Genomic DNA, 22,606 nt, shown 5'->3' on the forward strand with positions numbered 1-22,606 from the left:
AATTTTTCCAAGATGCTTAAGCATAGTTATCTAGAAAGAAAAACTACAGGAGTGAAATGAATTATTAATGGAAAAAGGCTATTGGTGTATAGACTTGTTATGTGATATGGTATCTGAATAACTGCCTCTATCATTCAGAATAGATATAATTAATGTATCCATTATTCTAAGTAAATGGAACTTCAAACAATAAATAACATATAGCATTATATTGCCTGAAGACTCAAATTCAAGATAACTTATGTTAAAGTTTAGGAAATGTTAAAGAAAGTGACACCTTTTGGCAAGCTACAATAGTTTTCCAAGATCTCATTAAATACTATAATAAACAGATTTTAAAAGGAGGGCAAAAAACCCCTGAGGACTCAGAGTGTGAAATGTGTATTCTGTGCAATGAGAGAACTTTTTTAGTGAAAAGCTAATCATAACATGGTAGGTTTTAAATTTTAAGCTTGGAGTAGTCAATATTTCTAGAAATAGAAATGTTATACCTATTTTAATAGAGACCTCTATATTTAAAGTTTCATCAGATCTTAAAGGGCATCAAGCTTTCTTGAATACCCAAATCAAAGGAATAGTTCTAGCATGGTACAAACATAAAAGAAGGGGAATATTTTTTTCATTTAATGAAATGAGATTTAAGAAATAGAAACCCCCTTAGTTACATTTTCAGTGCTTAAAACATTTAGCTGGGGAAAGTGGAAAGGTGCTAACCTTTGTTGAATACTTAGCACATGTCAAACATTGGATTAAATGCTAACATTATTTATTCTTAACCACAAACCTAAGGGTTAAGTATTAATCTTCTTTTTTCCAGATAGGGAAAATGAAGCTAAGAGACGTAGAGGACTTTGTCCATGTTGCACCTAGTAAGGGGAGACAGAAGCAGAAAATGCAAATCCACATTTGTCTGGCTCCAAAGTCTACATTCTTTCCAGCAGTACCTCATACTGCCTTCTAATTGATAGGAAAGATTTGTTCAAATTGGTTTATATTGTTTGAAGCTATTAAGAACTTAATAAATTTGGAAAATCTTCCCATCAGAACCTCAGAAAAAGTAAAATTAACTAAATTAGAAATATATTAAGATAATCACAAACTTAGGACAATGTCATAAAATCCATGGATGCTAAAAATGCTAACAGAGTCAATACCTAACTTAAAAGTTTTTATCTCAGCACAAATTTCTTTATTGCTAAAGTGATCATTATATTTAAGAATCAGAACACTAGTTTTTACCTGGGCCTGTGTAGAAGCAGAAGCAGCAGCTGCTGCTGCTTGTTCCTGTTCCTGGTAATATTGAGAAGCTCGTCTATCCTCCTCTTCTTGGAGTTTCTTTGCTAGTTCCAAATCACTGATTCCTTCAGGTATTTGTTCCCAGTTGATCTCTTGGCTCTGCTGTTCTTGTTGTAGAGATAATGCCATAAGATAGTCCTAAGAAATTAAATGATAACTGTTGTTAGCTATTAGATTTTATCCAAGAACTAACGTGTGTGAATATAGGGGTTATATCTACAAACCTATCAGAGTGGCTTTTAAAAAACATACCAGAGGGTAAATGTAAAAATAGAAGTTTTCTATATATTTGTTTGGGAGGTATGAAATTATTTCAGTGATGTTGCCATTGTTATAAATATTTAAAATATTCATTTGAAATTCTTTCTAGAAGCAGTATATAAGGCATTCGGAAAAGCTTAAAGAAAAAACCACATGTCTGTAGAAAATTGTTACAATGTAAAAAAGCATAAATAAGAAAGTTAAGATTACCATAATATCATTACACAGAGCCAACTACTGTTAACAATATATAATTGTTATATATTAATCATTTTTTTCTATATTCACATACAAACACAAACACATCTCCCAACCCCTGAAACTATCATAATCTGCTTTCTTTTCCATCTAAGGTTATAAAAGTCTTCTGTTTAAAAAAAGGTTGTAAGAACTTCCCAAGATTATTTATTAAATATTCTTCCAAAAGATGATTTTTAAAGCCAACATAGCTGTCCATCATACAATCATATTCAGTTACTTAACTATGCCTTTCTCCTCCCACACACACACCCAGATTATTTCCTATGAGAGAAAGTGATGCATCTTTGGTCAAAAGTTATATTATCTAACAAAACATCCACTTTTATTAAGAATTAGTGCTGAATGAAACTTGACTACTCTTGTGCACCTCCCCCAGTCTACCCTCAAAATAAGAGAATTTTAAATAACCACAGAGGATATGTAAAAGGTTGTTGCCTGTGAAGACCTTGTACTATCTAGCATGATTATCTTACTGACATCAAGAATTTGTCCTTCAAAGTTTTCTCCTCAATTCTTCAAACTCTGCTCTTTGCTAAGTCCCTTCATTGTTACTTTTAAAGACAATATCATACATGTATTCTCAACACCTTACAACTAGGTTACTGTGGCAATCTATTGCTTTACTTCATTCCTGTGCCAATATTTTTTACACACAGTAGTTAGAAAAATCCTGTATATTTCTCTTAAGTAACACTTAAAAAACCATGCTCCTGTATATCTTCTGAAGGAAAATGAGTATGTTGATTATTATGGCTTTTGTCAAAGGAGGGCCAAGAGTCTTAGAAAGATCAGTATTTGTTTGAATCAAGTATTCTTTCATCCATTCATAGCTTGCTATTCAAATTACCATTATAGAACTTAACATATAACATTAGTTGGTCAAATACCTGCCTCCCCAACTAGACTGCAGAATCTTTCAGGACAGGACTGAATGATTTATCTTTGTGTCCCCAGGATGCAGTTATAGTGCTCAATACAACTGCTCAATGAATAATGGTTAAATGAACACAGTCTCTATGCACTTAAATTGTTATCAGCGAAACATGTGCCAAATGTTTAACATAAACATATTTCTGCCTCAGTTGAGGAAAATGTCACATCACTGTTATACTTCTAGTAATAAACACACTTGTGGCTTTAAGCCTACCAACCAATAGCAGGCAAAAATCTCATCTGTCTCAGTTCCAAATAAGAATTCTGCTCAATAGTGCAGCTCCTGCTGTAAGTGTCTGTTCCTCCTTACCTTGGACTCTAAGGCTCAGAACACCCCCCTACTCTTTATCCAGTGTATGCTATCTTCAAGATTCCCTCTTTTCTACTTTTTCTGACTAACCAAAATAGATCTCAAATATGTACTTGTCTCTTCATCTCTACCACCAAGGCTAAGCCATCATCACCTCTTGCTTGGACTGCTAGTCTGCTTACAACTGTGTCCTTCCTATGCATTTGCCACATAGCAGGTTTTTAAAAAGGTAAAGTAGTGCTCGCTTCAGCAGCATTAATACTAAAATTGGAACGATACAGAGAAGATTAGCATGGCTCCTATGCAAGGATGACACTCAAATTTGTGAAGCATTCCATATTTTTTTACAGAAGTAGAAACGTACTGTTATACACATGAAACATAATGTTATAAACTAATGTTACCTCAATTTAAAAAAAAGGTAAAGTAGATCATGTCACTTCCATGTTTAATACTTCGCATACCTTCCCTACTACAATTAGAGTAAAATTTAAACTCTTTACCATGACCTTCACAGTTCAATATAATCTGGCCTTCTGAACCAAAGTGTACAATTAATGTACATGTAGAATAATCACTTACCTATTTAGGAAGTGTCGGGAAAATTTCACAAGTATATTAATGAACAAATCTTTAGTTCAAAAATTTGGATAACTAAATTCACATTTGAAAGGAATGAGCACTTTAAACAATATGAAGAAGATACAACAACAAATTTACCTGATCTATCTGATCTTGTTGTCCTCTGTATACAGTTTCAGGATCAGAAGGAGGCCGCAGATGAAATTCTGAGTCACAGAAATTTCCATCACCATCGACATTGTGTAGGCTTTCCCAAACAACTTTTTCTTCAGTGAGAAACCCCTGGTCTGTTACCAACAAATACAGCAGACCCTTAATAAGAAATAAGAAAAAGGACTGTTAAGTTGATCAAAGCTAGTTAATATTTAAGAGAAACTGTACAATCTTTTTAAAACATATAATTATTCCTACTAGTTAGATCTGCACAACATACTAAATAGTTGACCAAGTAGATATCTTATTTGCTCACTGAATTATATCCACTTGGCTTTGAATATAGTTTATAAAAGGTACACTACAGTATGATGAGAAATAGGAGTTCTTGGCATGTTCAACTAATTCATAACTTATAAATAGCCCTTGGGGTTTTTTAAGCTCATTTCACAAAATAGAAAAATACTATACAAGTTCCTAAAAAATACATCAGATAACAAATAACATATAGTCACAATAAAATTATATATTGCCTGTTTTTTAAAAAAATTAAGCACATATGACTAATCCATTTCATACCAATTTTTCCTTCTCTGCACCATTAGCTGCTCTTAATTTATACACCAACAGTACTTTGTACTTTTTCTATAGTAGCATTAAATCACACTGTACAATGATTATGTTTTCTTCCTCGTTCCCCAGACTGTATTTTTTAATCTATCTCTGGGCCTAGTGTAGGCTGTATCATAAAGTTGAAGCCTAATATTTATTGAATTAATCAATGAAGTCATAATGTATTTACAGTCATTACCATAGAATTTAGCATTGATCTCTAATTGCTCATATGCATTAGTTTTAACTCCAATCATATGTAAAGTGTCCCTAGTATACCATATAACATTTGTAAGCCATTTTTATTTCAGATTTGCCAAGGACAAGACTTTCATTTACTTGTTCAGAGTTCCCACTGGTTAATATAGTGTTTATTATTGCACAAGAATCGTACTTTTCAAGTTCTCACTTATACACAATCTTAATAATTAACAATAAGAAATTCCTTTAAAGAATTTGGTGGTGAGGATAGAGAATTACTGAATAAATTCTGAAGCTTTAAAAAAAACTAAGTAGTTGTTATTTTTGAACATTTACTATGTGTCCAGCACTATGGGACACAGCTCCTCCTGAAGTACAAAGTCTTTCCTGTTGTCTAGTAGCAGTTACATTCAAGAATCAGCTGTAGGTACTGGTTAATTTACAAGGTCACTGAAATTACTATTGCAACATGAAAAGGATTCATAAAAAACACATTTTGGTATAAAGTTTAAAGACATTGTTTTAAGAAAAAATTAAGTCCAGGCTCATGTTTTGTTTTGTTTTCTAAATCAGGTATGTTCCAATTTATCAAATATTGAATGCCTACCATATGCTTAGCACTATGCTAAGTGCTTAAGGATTCATATCATGGGTAGTAATGATCCCACCTTACTCTGGTATTAGTGCCCCTTTTATGTGACTTCATAGAATCCTGGACTTAACAGTATTATAGCACTTTATACATTGAATTGCAGTTGTCTGTTTACTTAATCATCTCTCTTAATACATTTTAAGCTCTTTGAGGACCAGAGTCATGTTTTATTCACCCATGCAGTGTCATTACCTAACATTTTTTTTTTTTTTTTTTTTTTTTTTTGCGGTACGCAGGCCTCTCACCATTGTGGCCTCTCCCGTTGTGGAGCACAGGCTCCGGACGTGCAGGCTCAGCGGCCATGGCTCACGGGCCCAGCCGCTGTGTGGCATGTGGGATCCTCCCGGACCGGGGCACGAACCCGTGTCCCCTGCATCGGCAGGCGGACTCTCAACCACTGCACCACCAGGGAGGCCCCTTAACGTATTTTTAATACCCAGTTAGGGTCTACCTTGTTCTGGGATAATTTAAGAGAAAAACTAATTTTCCACTGAATAGATCTGACCCTTCTCTTTATACTTATCACAATGCATTTCAACATATTATATAAGTTTTACAGTTTATTTTGTTTAGATCATATATTAGATTGGTTGTTTGTTGGGAAGGAACTATAATCTTATATCAATAATTTTCCTCCAAATGACACTTTAGGATAGGTAAATTCTGGGAGCGTTTCTATTGAAAGCTACTATCATCCATAGCACATGAATATTTAAAAGTTTTAACTAAAAGTATCCATTTCTTGGTATAGGTGACCTGTCTTCTCATGGACCATCAGCCTCAATTTCTTCCTCTTTTAGATCTTGACATTTATCAAAAAAAGTCTGTAACTGGCCCACTGTCAACAATGCTGGTTATTACTTAAAATAACAAAGCATGTGTCAGTATAGTACTGAATACTTTAGGCCCATTTGTTCCTGAGAGTCTACAATTAAATCACCATCAAGAATATTTCTTGGGGGCTTCCCTGGTGGTGCAGTGGTTGAGAGTCCGCCTGCCGATGCAGGGGACATGGGTTCGTGCCCGAGTCCGGGAAGATCCCACATGCCGCGGAGTGGCTGGGCGCGTGAGCCATGGCCGCTGAGCCTGCGCGTCCGGAGCCTGCGCGTCCGGAGCCTGTGCTCCGCAACTGGAGAGGCCACAACAGTGAGAGGCCCACGTACCGCAACAAAAGAAAAAAAAATAATAATAATAATAATATTAGAATATTTCTTGCTTTGTATCCCAGCACTTTTGTTAATATTATCTAGCCAAAGCTTTCTTTTCTAAGCCTTAAATCTTCTGCCTAATCTGACTCACCAGTCTCTAAAATATTAATTTCACAAAAAAATACAGAATGCATATATTAAATTAAATTTTGTTTATTAATGTATAAAATGTATGTTTATTATTACATAAAAACAACTGACATTAGATAATTTTTAAAATTTTTTTAAAAATGGGCAATTAAATCACAAAAGAAGACTGAACGAAAACCTGTTCTATCTAAAATACTCTGATAATTCTATATAGAGTATATACGTTACTTTTATTAACAATATACATAATACTATCACATTTTGTAAATTGGTAAAATAGAAGAAAACCTGATAATGTAATACAAAAATTAAGTAATTCCAGCCTTTAAAATACAGAGGAAAGCACTGCCTGAATATTTCTGGTTAACTAGCTTGGATTTGAATTATTTAAAGTCTTTGGACCTTAGTTTTCTTTTCTTATAAAGTGATATAGAATCAGTGAGATGAGAGGATTTCTAAGGAATTTATAAATTGAAAGATGAACTTTACTCCTACTTAACAAACATCAATCTCACCTACAAGTAACTTTCTTACCCACCCAGAGAGGCAGAGCTGTTGAGAGTGTGAAGTTAAAAGTCAGACTGGAGCTGTTTACAAGCTGTGTGGTCTTGAGCAAGTTACTCAGGGCTTTAAGCCTGTTCTCTCAGATGTAAAGTGGGAAGTTGTGAAAATTAAATGAGATAATGAACGTAAAATGCTTAGTATAATGCAGGGCACGTGAACAGCCCCTAAATCTATCTGGGTTTCTTTATCTATCTTCTTTTCCTGCCTCTTATTTAAAAGGGAAAGCTGGATCTCTCTGCCTGTACTGTTGGAATCACTTTTCTGTTACCACATTTCTTTCCCCTTCCCGCCTCTAAAAAATTTTTTTAAAAGAAAGTGACAATTTGGAAATTCCCTGGTGGTCCATTGGTTAGTACTCCACGCTTCCATTGCAGGGGCCATGGGTTTGATCCCTGGTCGGGGAACTAAGATCCTACAAGGTGCGTGGCACGGCCCAAAAAAAAAAAAAAAAAGTGACAATTTTTGATGTATTAACTACCTTTTAAAAATATCTAAATTAGGTGAATTTTTACTTAAGTGTAGCCTTCTGTGGAAAAAAAAATTCCCACCATAGTCTTAGTCGAAGAGAAAAGTGAATGGACAAACTTATTTTATTTCTTTAATATGGCTTTAGTACTTATCTTGAACTGTATCTCCTAAACTACTCTCACTTCTAATCCTTAAATGTAAAGTAAAAAAGCAAACTAATAAAAGCCAACCTTAAAAAACACGTTGGTTTCGAATATACTCCAGAGAGTTGTCAATAATTTAAAAACAAGTGGTAGAGGAAACAGTCAAGACATGGATATAAAAGTTGATATGGGAAAGGGATGATCAAGGGGGAGTCACGATGGGGAAAGAACTAGGCAGATGTCATTATTTAACCAAAAATCTAGAAGCTAGGTGATCTAGACAGAGGCCAAGGAATCAGTAGTTTATTTTACTCAAGAGCAAGCAGGGGGGCTTCCCTGGTGGTGCGGTGGTTGGAAGTCTGCCTGCCAGTGCAGAGAACGCAGGTTCGATCCCTGGTCTGGGAGGATCCCACATGCTGCGAAGCGACCGGACTGGACCCGTGTGCCACAACTGCTGGGCCTGTGCTCTAGAGCCCTTAGGCCACAAATGCTGAGCCTGTGGGCCACGGCTACTGAGGCTCGCATGCCTGGAGCCTGTGCTCTGCGGTGGGAGAGGCCACTGTGGTGAGGGGCCCACGTGCCGCGGCGAGGGCTGGCCCCCGCTTGCCGCGGCTGTAAAGTGCCTGCATGCAGCAGCGGCGACCCAACGCAGCCAAAAATAAATAAATTTTAAAATTTATTTTTTAAAAAAAGAGCAAGCAGGAAGTATTAGAGAAGCGGAGGAGGATCATTAAAATAAAAAGGAATAACTAGATCTTGGATACAGAGTTATATATATAAGAATCCCGAAGCAGAACAGACCAAAATAGGTCTGTTTCTAGGAAAGTGTGGATTTATTTACAGCCCATTTTTATACTTTCAAATTTCCTGTCTGGTTAAAAGTCATCTTACTATTTAGAACCACAAGAATGGCCCTGAAAGCATGTGCACTCTCACTAGCATCTCCTACTGCTACTTTCAGATCCTAATCTTAGTTATGCTGATGAAAAGCACAGATCTTCGTAGGATCATGTACTCAGTGTGGATTTGCCAAAATGATCTGCCCAGTTTAACTGTACGAGATTAAATGGAATTACATGGAGCAAGGTAACATACAAGATAGAAATTAGGGGTATATGTATTTTTGCCAATGGACAGGTGAGGGAAGAATAGTTTAATCAAGGGTTCATGGAGAGTGCTAATAACTAACAAGAGCTGGACTTGATTGCTTTGCTAGTAATGGAAGAGGTACTTGTCCAGAGTTTAGGAATGGTAAACGACAAAACTAGAAATAAGAGGAGTTTCCAAAAACAGGAAGTCAACTAGTATCTGCTGTCAGAGAAAATGTCATGAGAGGCTGTGCAATCAAAACCATAGATCCGGGCTTCCCTGGTGGCGCAGTGGTTGGGAGTCCGCCTGCCGATGCAGGGGACACGGGTTCGTGCCCCGGTCTGGGAGGATCCCACGTGCCGCGGAGCGGCTGGGCCCGTGAGCCACGGCCGCTGGGCCTGCGCGTCCGGAGCCTGTGCTCCGCAGCGGGAGAGGCCGCAGCGGTGAGAGGCCCGCGTACCGCAAAAAAAACCCCACCATAGATCCATACACAGTTGAGAAGTGTGAAGTTGACTGGTAAATTATTATAAAAATCAAGAATAGGAAAAAAGTATAATAGGGAAAAAAATCAATTTAATTCACACATCCTCTGTGACTCTGCGATGACAGAAGGCCTAATTAAAAAGTCTATGGAGGGGAGAAGACTGTCAAAACAGCGCACAGATCACACACCCCAGCCCCGGATGATGGGGAACTGCCTCAAGTCCCCCACTTCGGATGACATCTCCCTGCTTCACGAGTCTCAGTCCGAGCGGGCTAGCTTTGGCGAGGGGACTGAGCGGGATCAGGAGCCGCCGCCGCCTTATCAGGAACAAGTTCCAGTTCCGGTCTATCATCCAACACCTAGCCAGACTCACCTAGCAACTCAGCTGACTGAAGAGGAACAAATTAGGATAGCTCAAAGAATAGGCCTTATACAGCATCTGCCTAAAGGAGTTTATGAACCTGGAAGAGATGGATCAGAAAAAAAGATCTGGGAGTGTGTCATCTGTATGATGGACTTTGTTCATGGGGACCCAATTCGATTTCTCCCGTGCATGCACATCTATCATCTGGACTGTATGGACGATTGGTTGATGAGATCCTTCACATGCCCCTCCTGCATGAAGCCCGTTGATGCAGCACTGCTTTCGTCCTATGAGACTGATTGAGCCAGGGTCTCTCATCTGACTTCAAGTGAACCATCATTTTTGGTGGTTTTGATCTTTTGTCACTGAGCCCAAAAAGCCAGGGATTAGGGATTAAGATCATGCACAAAAGTTTCCTAAATATTCCTGAATGGCTGCAGATGTTGGGGAAAAGTATGTGATATTTTAGAAACTTAGGGGGAAAAGTAGGAAGGTATTTTTATGTAAAGCCTTGACCCAGTGTTCAAAAATATAATTGTATTTAGTTCTTGTTATTGCTCCAGTATATAGGAATTGTGTAAAGTGTTAAAGCAGCTGTATAAGTTTAAATTGTGTATGTCGAAGATTAGGAAAAAGATAGTGGTTGTTTTTCCTAAATGAAGTAATTTTCTTCTTCCCCCCCACCCAAATTCTTTTCTCAAGTTGCTGGCATTTGGGTTAAGGTCTTATTAAAAGCTACATTTTACAACACTGGCACAAAAAAAGTAGTTTTAAGCTTGTTTGTACAGTTCTTTTTTCCACTGGAAATGGAATTCATTGCCTTAGGTCTTTTTAAATAGTGTATTATTATCGTTGGGGCTGGCTCTATGCTTGAAAACCAGTTTATTTATAACCTGTTATAAGTGCTATATCTGTTTGCAGTTAGGAAATGCAGAATTCAAAGTGATCTCCTAGTGTGTAAGCAAGCTGAGATGCACTATCCCTTTTCTATAAAAATATGAGTTAATGTGTCAAGAAACCAACTCCAGTAAAGTGGGATTTAATATTACCCTTTCTTATGTGTTTCACCTAATTATTTTGGTTGTTAATATGGTGATAACTAAAAGTCAAGGTAAATTTCAAACATTAAGAATTCTGATTTATTGAGCTTGAATTATGCCACCATGCTTATGTAAAAATGAAAGTGGCACCATGGTTAAACTGAGAAAAGTTTCTCAGTTGTAACAATTTTGATTTATTCTTTCCTGTGACCTCCTTCCCTGTACTGTAGTGCTGAGGTTATTGAAGTTATGTAAAACACATCTCTGTTTCTGTTTCTTGGAAGAACAGTCCTGCTAGTTGACTGACAATTCTAAGCAGGGAGAATTAAGATAAATGTGTTTCATGTTTTGCACACAAATGCAGAATTTGTATAACCACATGACTTCATAGTTGTGATCTCAAAAAAGAAGGAATTTCTCTTTTATCTTTTTCTTGCAGTTGATATAAGAACACTGAATCTCTAAGCTTCTGAAGTGTTAGAAGTAGGATGGTCTAGTAAGGATGTAGTTGTAATGTTTTATCCATTTAGCATGTGTTTATTTTTCTTAATGTACTCAAAGGTGACATATTTGTTCAACTCAGTGATATTACAGCTAAAAAAATCATTCATTAGCAAAAGGAGAAGCAATCTCAACCCAACAATCAGAAATGTTTCTTATTATTTTATATTGAGTTGAATATTTGACTTTAACACTTTTCTACATATAAAACACAAGTCTCTTGAAGGGTTCTTCATAATTGCATTATAGAAGAATTTAGTATGTCATAAGCACTTAAAGATTTAACATTCAACTGTAGCAGTATCTATGTTGGTTAATTTTCTTATAAGCCCCACGATGAGTTTGAGAAAAATGGAAAGAAATTAGATTATCAGGTTCTGTTAAATCGTTACATATATCTTGCTTAAGTTTTAGTTCATTAATTTATATCCAATTACATAAAGCAAATTTGGAGGAAACACCTGAAGTTGTGCAATATTTTCAGAGATATTACTTTTTTCTATCTTTGTGTTTTCTACTTAAACATGATGTCTGTCATCAAGTATTATAGTCACTTTCTTTTTTCCAGATTGTTAAATTGATAAATGAACTTTTTTTTTAAAATCATCTTCTATGTTGCTGTTAGTCTTTATTACAAGGCTTCTTTCACAGAAATTTGGCAGTAATATTGAAGGAAGCAGGATTGAGCTGAATGCTTTTTTTTTTTTTTTTTTCTGTGCGCGGGCCTCTCCCGTCGCGGAGCACAGGCTCCAGACGCGCAGGCTCAGCGGCCACGGCTCACGGGACCAGCCGCTCAGCGGCATGTGGGATCTTCCTGGACCGGGGCACGAACCTGTGTCCCCTGCATCGGCAGGTGGACTCTCAACCACTGCGCCAACAGGGGAGCCCCTGAATGCTTTTTTTTTTAAGGTACTTTATATTCTTTAATTTTGATCTCCACATACCATGTTAAGAACTATCAATTTTGGCTTTTACCAAGTTAAATAAAGTTATATTACAGTTGCAAAAAAAAAAAGAGTCTATGGAGGGCTTCCCTGGTGGCACAGTGGTTAAGAATCTGCCTGCCAATGCAGGGGACACAGGTTCAAGGCCTTGTCCGGGAAGATCCCACAGGCTGCGAAGCAACTAAGCCCGTGCGCCACAACTACTGAGCCTGCGCTCTAGAGCCCACGAGCCACAATTACTGAGCCCGCGTGCCACAACTACTGAAGCCCATGCGCCTAGAGCCCATGCTCCACAACAAGAGAAGCCACCACAATGAGAAGCCCTCACACAGCAAGGAAGAGTAGCTCCTGCTCACCACAACTAGAGAAAGCCTGTGCACAGCAACGATGACTCAACACAAGCAAAAATAAATAAAAATAAAATTAATTTTTAAAAAAAGTCTATGGAAATGGAATCATAAAGCTAGTAAACAGAGAATACTTTGTCCAGTTTTAGAAATATGGTTTGAGAGAGTCATCAAAAAGTTTAACTGAACAAGAGAATTTGCCCCTGCCTCTACCCAAAGTCTGGAGACAGGAGTTAGAACAGAGATAAAGTACTAGAGAATATTAAAGGAGACACATACCTTGCCTTTGGTCAAACAAAAGTCCATGGCTCATACATCTCTAGAGTTCCAAAAGACTTTAGATGACAAAAATATTTTACACACAAGGTAGAATTTAGTAAATTGCTAAGGAAATTGGTACAACCTGTAAAGAAACTAGAGATTCCCTTTCCTAGGTAATCCTTTTTGTCCCAACACAGACTTCTTCCTTGTTGGTCTTGGTCCTGAGATAATAATGGCATATGATACGATGTGGGTACCAAAAAGTATAAAAACCCTTTCTGCAAATCACAGTAAAAATAAGCCCCACTAATAGAATAATACACTTATAGATACTTTTGACTGATTGCCAACTTATTATAGACTGGCAGTTTATTATTATAGGTCCCTAGTTATACACACCATTTATCTGTAGTAGAAAATATTCTATCCAGATATTAAATTTATTTTTTGTTGAAAGTATATCTAGAGGGACTTCCCTGGTAGTCCAGTCATAAAGAATCCGCCTTCCAATGCAGGGGACGCGGGTTCAATCCCTGGTCAGGGAAGTAAGATCTCACGTGCCACGGGGCAACTAAAGCCCACGTGCCTCAACTAGACAGCCCATGTACTGAAACTACAGAGCCCACGTGCTCTGGAGCCCGTGCACCACAACAAAGAGCCCATGTGCTCTAGAGCCTGCGTGCCACTGGAGAAGAAAAAACATACATGCTACAACTAGAGATAGAGAGAAGCCCATGCGCCGCAATGAACAGCCCACACACCACAACTAAAGATCCCACGGGACTTCGCTGGTGGCGCAGTGGTTAAGAATCCGCCTGCCAATGCAAGCCACATGGGTTCAGTCCCTGGTCCAGGAAGATCCCACATGCCTCAGAGCAACTAAGCCTGTGTGCCACAACTACTGAGCCTGCGCTCTAGAGCCCGCAAGACACAACTACTGAGCTCGCATGCCACACTGAAGCCTGTGCACCTAGAGTCCGTGCTCTGCAACTAGAGAAGCCACCACAATGAGGAGTCCACACACCACAATGAAGAGTAGCCGCTGCTCGCCACAGCTAGAGAAAAACCGAGCACAGCAATAAACACCCAACACAGCCAAAAATAAATAAACAAATTTATTTTTAAAAAAAAAAGATCCTGCATGTCTCATCAAAGATTCCACGTGCCACAAGACCTGACACAGCCATAAAAATAAATAAATAAATAAATTTTTTTAAAAAAAGAAAGTATATCTAGAATTCCATGGAATGAACTGTGTTTATACTCTAGTTGTTCCAAAGAGTTCACAGGGGCAGGAAGATGCAAAATAAAGTGATCATTAAATATGAATGCATAAAATGGCCCTAAAAATCTCAGGGTCCTTCAAAAGTGAAATGTTAGAAGTCCTTATGAAGACCTAATGCAGCAGTAAAAGTAGGCATATCTTATTGGAAAAAGCATCTTTCTAGTTTTTCCTTACTTGTATCCTTATAGATTCCGTAGGGCTCAAGTTTATAAAGAACTACAGAAACTCTAACAACCCAGCAATTAGTGGTACAGAATAATAGTTTTAATGCTGAACAGGTGTAATAGAACAAGGGCACAATCTTCCATCTTATTTCCTTATCAAGCAAATGCAGGAACCCCTTCCTTAAATTTTAGTAATTATTCCTTTAGGGCTTCTAGTTTTACACCAACAACTGAAGAAGTGCTATAGATTTTGTGGTAAGTCAGTTATCAGTCACTGGGTCAATTAGGAGGGAAAGTGTCTCTGACTCTTATAAAGAATGTACTCATTGGGTACTTTGCCAGAGTAAAGCAGCGTCTAATTTAAAGACCCTCAGAACTGGAAAGAAAGTTCAACAGGAATATAGGAAATAGAACTGAGAGGATTATAATGAGGCAGATACAAATAGCCCAAAGACCCAAAAGATTCCTGGAAAACACAGGATTTATGTCTAAAAAGGACTTACTTCACCAAATGTAACACAAGGTCCTTGATTAGATCCTGGTTTGAACAAACCATCCATAAAACCATTTGGGTGACAAATGGGAAATCTGAATATGGACTGAATATGAGATGATATTAAAAATTATAGATAACTTTGTTAGATGCAATAATGGTACTGTGATTTGAAAGGGAAATGTTCTTGTTTAGAGATACATATTTAAGTATAAACAAAAATATAAAAATAGATAAAAAATAATACGTCAAAATTGTTAAAAGTAGGTGATGAGTACAATAGGAACACATTAAATTAGTCTCATCATTTTTCTGTAAGTTTCCAATTTTTCATAATAAAAAGTATAAAACAGTGCTACTGTTTCAGTTTGGTGGTCACTATAGAAAATAATACCATTTCCCCCTAGTGACTGGCCACCAGGATAGTTGTTTCCATTTATCCCTTCTATAAAAATAGTACTACCAGGAATTCCCTGGTGGTCCAGTGGTTAGGACTCATTGATTTCACTGCCGAGGGCCCAGGTTCAATCCCTGATTGGGATACTAAGATCGTACAAGCCACGTGGCACAGATTAAAAAAAAAAAAAAAACCCAAAAAAAAAACAGGACTACCTTGTAAAGAATGGTGTTTTTTTTTTCTAGGAAAATATTTATAAGTTTGGACAATATCATCATGTACATAATAACATCATGCCCCTAAATTCCTTTGCTCTTCTATTCTTTGATGCACCCACTTAACAAAGTCCCAAATCTAGGATAACTAACTACCTTCACCAGGCCTACACTCTGATGAATACTCCCACAGAAAAATGACACAAGTGGTATATTCATGTAATAATTACCATCCTTAACACTGCCTAGTGATTCTTAATTTCCTTAGTTAGTCCTTTCTCCCACATGCTGTAAAGACTACTTCAAATTTTCTTTCTTCACATCTGGAACCAAACCTTCTTACCCCTCCTCAGTCTCAGTAAATGATCTTGCCTTCCACATTACAGAAAATAGAAACATTGAAACAATAACTTTCTCTATTTCCTGCCATCAAATCTATAAACTTACCTGTAGCTCTACTCATAGTCTATTCTTTCCCTCCTTTACAATGGAGAGGTCTCTTTTTAAACCAAAGGTCAATCCCTTTTACCTGTGAAAATGTTTATTCTTTGCTCACCTTCTTGGAGGCTTCTAACATTATCTCCTCTCCTGAATTTTCAACATTTCTCTCTATTGAGTCCTTCAATATTTTAACATTGTCAAGTCTCTCATATTAAACAAAAACAACCTTCCCTGGATTCCACACTCTACTATAGCTATGAGCCATTATGTCTGTGCCTCCTCACAGACAAACTGTTGTTTGTCTGTCAAAAGTTGCCTATAATCTATTTCTAGTATCTGAGACCCCAAACATTTCCTAACCAATTCAATGAGGTTTTTTTTCTGCTTCCACCATTCTCTTAAAGATATCAATGAAATCCATATCCCTAATGAACACTTTCCCCCCAAGTGTTCTTATCTTATTCATCTTTTCAATAGCATTTAACAATTGCGATCTCCAATTCTTCTTGAAACACTCTCTCCTTGTTGGTTTACATGATACCATATTCTTTAGATTTTCCTTTTGTTCTTTTCTTTCTGTCTCCTTTGCCAGTTTATACTCCACTAGTTGATACTTAAATGTTGGCACTCCTCAAATCTCTGTCCTAGGCCTTCTCTTTTCTTCCAATTCCACATTTTTCTTGTAAATCTCATACTATCCCTCTCTCCCTATTTGTACACAAAACTTATTCCAGTCCTGAACCATTTAACCAACATTTCCACTTGGAGGGATGCCTGAGAAGCAGCTCTAACAGTTCTAAAAGTTCACATCTTTTTTCTGTTCCAGTGTTATGCGTTTCGATAAGGAGCATCATCATTCATCCAGTTGTTCATGCTTAGAACCCAGAAATCATTCTTTCTTTTTTTAAATTAAAGAATAATAGATTTACAATACTGTATTATTTTCAGGTATACAGCAAAGTGACTCAGTTACACATATTTTTCAGATTCTTTTCCATTATAGGCTATGATCAGATATTGAATATAGTCCCCTGCTATACAGTTAATCTTTGTTGTTTTTCTATTTTACATATAGTACTGTGTATCTGTTAATCCCATACTCCTAATTTATCCCTCCTCCCCGCTTTCCCCTTTGGTGACCATAAGTTTGTTTTCTATGTCTGTGAGGCTGTTTCTGTTCTGTAAATAAACTCATTTGTGTTATTTTTTAGATTCCACATATAAGTGATATACAGTATTTGTCTTCCTCTGTCTGACTTATTTCACTCAGCATGATAATCTCTAGGTCCATCCATGTTGCTTCAAATGGCAATATTTCATTCTCTTTTATGGTTAACATTCCATTGTATATATACACCACATCTTCTTTATCCATTCATCTGTTGATGGACACTTAGGCTGCTTCCATGTCTTGGCTATTGTAAACAGTGCTGCTATGAACATAGGGGTGCATGGACCTTTTTGAATTAGAGTTTTTGTTTTTTCTGGATATATGCCCAGGAGAGGAATTGCTGGATCATATGGTAGTTCTATTTTTAGTTTTTTAAGGAACCTCCATACTGTTTTCCATAGTGGCTAAACCAATTAACATTCCCACCAACAGTGGGAATATTAATATTCCCATATATTAATATTTCTCCACACCCTCTCCAGCATTTATTATTTGTAGACATTTTGATGATGGCCATTCTGACCAGTGTGAGGTGATATCTCATTGTGGTTTTGATTTGCATTTCTCTAATAATTAGCAGTGTTGAGCATCTTTTCATGTGCCTGCTGGCCAGCTGTATGTCTTTTTGGAGAAATGTTCATTTAGGTCTTCTGTCCATTTTTTGACTCGGCTGTTTGTTTTTTTGATATTAAGTAAGTTGTATGAGCTCTTTGTATATTTTGGAAATTAACCCTTTATTCATCACATCATTTGCAAATATTTTCTTCCATTCGTGGGTTGCCTTTTTGTTGATGATTTCCAACACTGTGCAAACGCTTTTAAATTTGTTTAGGTTCCATTCGTTTATTTTTACTTTTATTTATTTTTCCCTGGGAGACTGATCTAAGAAAATATTGCTGTGACTTATGTCAAAGAATGTTTCCTGCTTTGTTTTATCCTATGTAATGGTGGCCTCGTAGAATGAATTTGGTAGTGTCCCCTCCTCTTCAATCTTCTGGAATAGTTTGAGAAGGATGAGTTCTTCTTTGTATGTTTGGTAGAATTCCCCAGTAGAGCCATCTGGTCCTGGACTTTTGTTTGCAGGGAGTTTTTTTGTTTTTTGGGTGTTTTTTGTCTTGTTTTGTTTTTTACAGATTCTATTTCATTTCTAGTAATCAGTCTGTTCAAATTATCTGTTTCTTCTTGATTCAGTTTTGGCAAGCTGTATGTTTATAGAAACTATCCATTTTTTGTAGGTTGTCCCAATTTGTTGGCATAGGAGTTTTATGGTATCGTGTCTTATATTAAGTCTTTAAGGCATTTTGAGTTTATTTTTGTGCATGGTATGAGGGAATGTTCTAATTTCATTGATTTACATGCAGCTGTCCAGCTTTCCCAACGTCACTTGCTAAAGAGACTGTCTTCTCTCCACTGTATATTCTTGCCTCCTTTGTCAAAGAGTAATTGACCATAGGTGTGTGGGTTTACTCCAGGGTTCTTTATTCTGGTCCCTTGATCTATATGTGTTTTTGCGCCAATACCATGCTGTTTTGATAACTGTAGCTTTGCAGTATTGTCTGAAGTCTGGGAAGATTATGCCTACAGCTTTGTTCTTTTTCCTCAGAATTGCTTTGGCAATTCTGAGTCTCTTGTGGTTCCTTATAAATTTTAGGATTATTCTAATTCTGTGTAAAATGTCACAGGTAATTTGACAATCTGTAGATTGCTTTGGGTAGTATGGCCATTTTAACAATATTAATTCTTCCAATCCAAGACCACAGGATATCTTTCCATTTCTTTGAATCTTCTTCAGTTTCCTTTATCAATGTTTTATAGTTCTCAGTGTATAGGTCTTTCACATTCTTGGTTAAGTTTATTTCTAGGTTGGCTTTTTTTCTTTGATGCAATTTTAAACACTTTTTCTTTTTACTTTCCTTTTCTGATATTTGTTAGTATAAAGAAATGTAACAGATTTCTGTATACTAATCCTGCTACCTTACTGAATTCATTTATTCTAACAGTTTTTGTGCGGAGGCTTTAGGGTTTTCTGTATAGAGTCTTGCATAGAAAGACAATTTTACCTCTTCCCTTCCAATCTGGACACATTTTATTTATTTTTCTTGTCTGATTGCTGTGGCTAGAAGTTTCAATACTATGTTGAATAGAAGTGGTGAGAGTGGGCATCCTTGTTGCTGAATTTAGCAAGAAGGCTTTCAGCTTTTCACCATTGAGTATGATATTGGCTACAGGTTTGTCATGAATGGCTTTTATTATTTTTAAAATTTATTTATTTACTTATTTGGCTGTGTTGGGTCTTGGTTGTGGCATGCAGGATCTTCATTGCGGCATGCGGGATCTTTTGTCGCAGTGCATGGGCTTCTCTCTAGTTGTGGCATGCAGGCTCTAGAGCACAGGGGCTCAGTAGTTGTGGTGCACAGGCTTAGCTGCCCTGCAGCATGTGGGATCTTAGTTCCCCAACCGGGGATTGAACCTGCCTCCCCTGCGTTGGAAGGCAGATTCTTAGCCACTGGACCACCAGGGAAGTCCCATAAATGGCTTTTATTGTTGAGATGTGTTCCCTCTGTACCCATTTTGGTGTGAGTTTTTACCATGAATCGATGTTGAATTTTATCAAATGCTTTTTCTGCATCTATTGAGAAGATCATTTGGTTTTTGTCTTTTCTTTTGTTGATTTGGTGCATCACATTAATTGATTTGCATGTGTTTGAAACATCCTTGAAACCCTGGAATGAATCCAACTTGATCATGGTGTATGATCCTTTCTATGTATTGTTGGATTCAGTTTGCTAATACTTTGTTGAGGATTTTTGCAACTATATTCATCAAAGATATTGGCCTGTAATTTCTTTTTGTGGTGTCTTTGTGTGATTTTTGGTATCAGGGTGATGGTGACTTCACAGAATGACTTCGGTAGTGTTCCCTCCTCTTCAATCTTTTGGAATAGTTGGAGAAGAATAAGCTCTTTGTATGTTTGGTAGAATTCCCCAGTAAAGCCATCTGGTTCTGGACTTTTGTTTGCAGGGGGTTTTTTGGGTTTTGTTTTTTCGTTTTTTTTTTTTTTAATTTACAGATTCTGTTTCACTTCTAGTGATCAGTCTGTTCAAATTATATTTTTTTAAAAATTAATTTATTTATTTTTGGCTGCCTTGGGTCTTCATTGCTATATGCAGGCTTTCTTTAGTTGAATCAAGCAGGGGCTACTCTTCGTTGTGGTGCATGGGCCTCTCATCGCAGTGGCTTCTCTTGTTGTGGAGCATGGGCTCTAGGCGCACGGGCTTCAGTAGTTGTGGTACATGGGCTATAGAGTGCAGGCTCATCAGTTGTGACACATGGGCTTAGTTGCTCTGCGGCATGTGGGATCTTCCCAGACCAGGGCTCGAACCCATGCCCCCTACATTGGCAGGCAGATTCTTAACCACTGCACCACAAGGGAAGCCCCAAATTATTTTGACTCAGCTTTGGCAAGCTGTATGTTTATAGAAACTTGTCCATTTTTTTCTAGGTTGTCCCAATTTGTTGGCATATAACTATTCATAGTATTTATTATGATTTTTTTGTATTTCTGCAGTATTGGCATTAATTCTCCTCTTTCATTTCTTATTTTGTTTACTTGGGTCTTCTCTCTTTTCTTCTTGGAGAGCCTGGCTAGAAGTTTGTCGATTTTGTTTATCCTTTCAAAAAACTGGCTCTTGGGGCTTGCCCCGAAGTCCAAAGCACCTTAATGTTATACAAGGGGCAGGGAGACACATACTAGTGATACACTGTTTAGCTACAGAATAAGGTTTACTGAGAAAAACTTAGAAGTGAGAAATAGCAGAATACACACATTCTCTCTGCTATCATTATCTCATGGAAATGCATATTCAGTCCAGAAACAGACCCAATGCAGAAAGTGCTCCAGGAGAGGCGCACCCTTCCCAACCACACAGGAAGATTGCGAATACCTAGGTGACTAGTAAAGGACTTCCAGGTCAGGGATATGGCCTTGATTAAAAAAAAAAAAGAGAGAGAACGTCTAAAGCTCAATTTTGGAAAGTTGTAAGACAACCACTCATGACAGCCAGAGACGTTGTTTTCTCAATTGAACTATCTTACCCCTGTGGAGAAAAAAAAAAAAAATAGAGAGAGAGAGAGAGAACAAAAAGAACGACTAGGCCATCAAGAGACCAAAGTCTATTTCTCTCATTCATTCATTCATTTATTTATTTATTTTTGGCCACACAGCATGGCTTGTGGGATCTTAGTTCCCTGACCAGGGACTGAACCCGGGCCCTGGCAGTGAAAGTGCCAAGTCCTAACCACTGGACTGCCAGAGAATTCCCTATTCCTCCTTTTAACTTAGGACTCTACAAGATCTGATATCTATCTCTTGAGCCTTACATCATGCCTCTTGAGCCTTACATCATGCCTCTTATTTTCTATGCTTCAGTCACATAGCCCTTCTTCGAATTCCTTAAAAAGTTAGGTTATTTCCCTCCTCAGGGCTTCTGCACACATGTTCCATCTGCTTAGTTAACCGCACCACCCCCGTTTTTTCCTGACATCTTCAAATAGGTTATAAGTCCTAATAAAAGTACTCACAGCATGTTGTAGGTACCCTTCACAGAGTGTATCTCAATAGAAATGATACCTACTTGTGTAATTATTTAACATCTGTCCCTTGTCAAACTAGGAGGTCCTTAAATGGCAGGAACTATAGCTGCCTTGCTCAGGCTGCAGTCCTAATACTTAGCTAAGTACCCAGTCATAATCATGCTCAATAAATATTTGCTGAATGAATGAATAAAGTGTGGACTTAAAGAGATCAGGTAAAGTGAGATGACTTAGCAGTATTTATTATGTAGCAATAATTCTGATTTTGTGGTTCTTTGGCCTTAGATTTTTGAGGAATATGGATAAATCTGGGCCCATACCTAGCACACATCTAGCTTAAATATGGGAACAATACAAACAAACCCTTGCTATAACTAACAGGGGAGCAGGAGAGCTAGGGCTATACAGTATTCTTAAATAAGCAAACAAATCATTATTTTACACTACTTTGTGCAATTCACTGATTAAAGTGTTGAAGGAAATACAAAGTCAGATTCCTGACTTCAATAAGCCTACTTTCATTTAGAAAAATGAGACACATTTACATGGAAAGAAAATTGTTAACTAGGTACTCATCAATAAGGGCAAAGTAGGGACAATATGGCCCATAACAAGTAAAGGAGGAAGGGTAGAGTAGTGATCCACAGCCTTAGCTGCATATTTAAATCACCTGGAAAACATTTTAAAAATACTGTTGCTCAGGTCTCACCTCTATACATTCTGATTTAATTGAGTTGGTGTTGGGCTCTGGGCATTGGTATTTTTTTAATAGCTCCGTAGGCAGCTCTAGCATACAATCTGGGTTGAGAACCACTGATTTAAGGAGAGAAGAAGTAGCTTTACTGAAGTTAGTATTTAAAATATTTCTTAAAAGATAGGTGAAATCTGGATAGGCAAAAAGGAGTGAGAATGCTCACATAGGGATTAGGAGTAAGAAACAAAATGGGAAAGCATAAACTGTGTATGGGGATGGAGGACTATTAATGAGTAGGCAGATCATTATGGCTGAAGCAAAGTGTTGACACAAGGGGATAGTAGAAAATACCTTGCATTTTTATCCTCTAGGCACTGGGTGCTACTAAC

The 22,606-nt window shown here is 37.3% G+C and overlaps 1 protein-coding gene, 1 non-coding gene and 1 pseudogene across 8 annotated transcripts in view; 2 read left to right on the forward strand and 1 right to left on the reverse strand.

The window, feature by feature from the left end:
* Window positions 1-22,606, reverse strand: part of MINDY2 (MINDY lysine 48 deubiquitinase 2) — a 115,376-nt gene that overhangs the window by 44,184 nt on the left and 48,586 nt on the right. For 5 of the 7 annotated variants that reach the window (XR_016391396.1, XR_016391391.1, XR_016391389.1 and 2 more), the window contains exons 7-8: window positions 3,782-3,955; window positions 1,240-1,434 (exon numbers count right to left, since the gene is read on the reverse strand). Coding sequence is in view for 3 of the 7 variants with exons in the window: in XM_089904686.1 (XP_089760812.1) it covers window positions 1,240-1,434; window positions 3,782-3,955 (369 nt within the window). In the remaining 4 variants the exon portion in view is untranslated. Of the gene's footprint in view, window positions 1-21; window positions 1,435-3,781; window positions 3,956-22,606 lie in introns of those variants that run through there. The other 2 variants (XM_022579634.3, XM_089904690.1) reach the window with 2 other exon arrangements.
* LOC115802775 (U6 spliceosomal RNA) lies at window positions 3,299-3,405 on the forward strand. The gene has a single exon (XR_004023326.1). It is a non-coding gene; the product is annotated as a U6 spliceosomal RNA (small nuclear RNA).
* LOC149750182 (RING finger protein 11 pseudogene) lies at window positions 5,493-21,006 on the forward strand (annotated as a pseudogene).

Source organism: Delphinapterus leucas, chromosome 2 (genome assembly GCF_059928025.1).
Source record: "Delphinapterus leucas isolate spDelLeu-1000000601 "Yukka" chromosome 2, BTC_Dleu_Yukka2, whole genome shotgun sequence".
In the NCBI taxonomy this organism is placed as follows: Eukaryota; Metazoa; Chordata; class Mammalia; order Artiodactyla; family Monodontidae; genus Delphinapterus; species Delphinapterus leucas.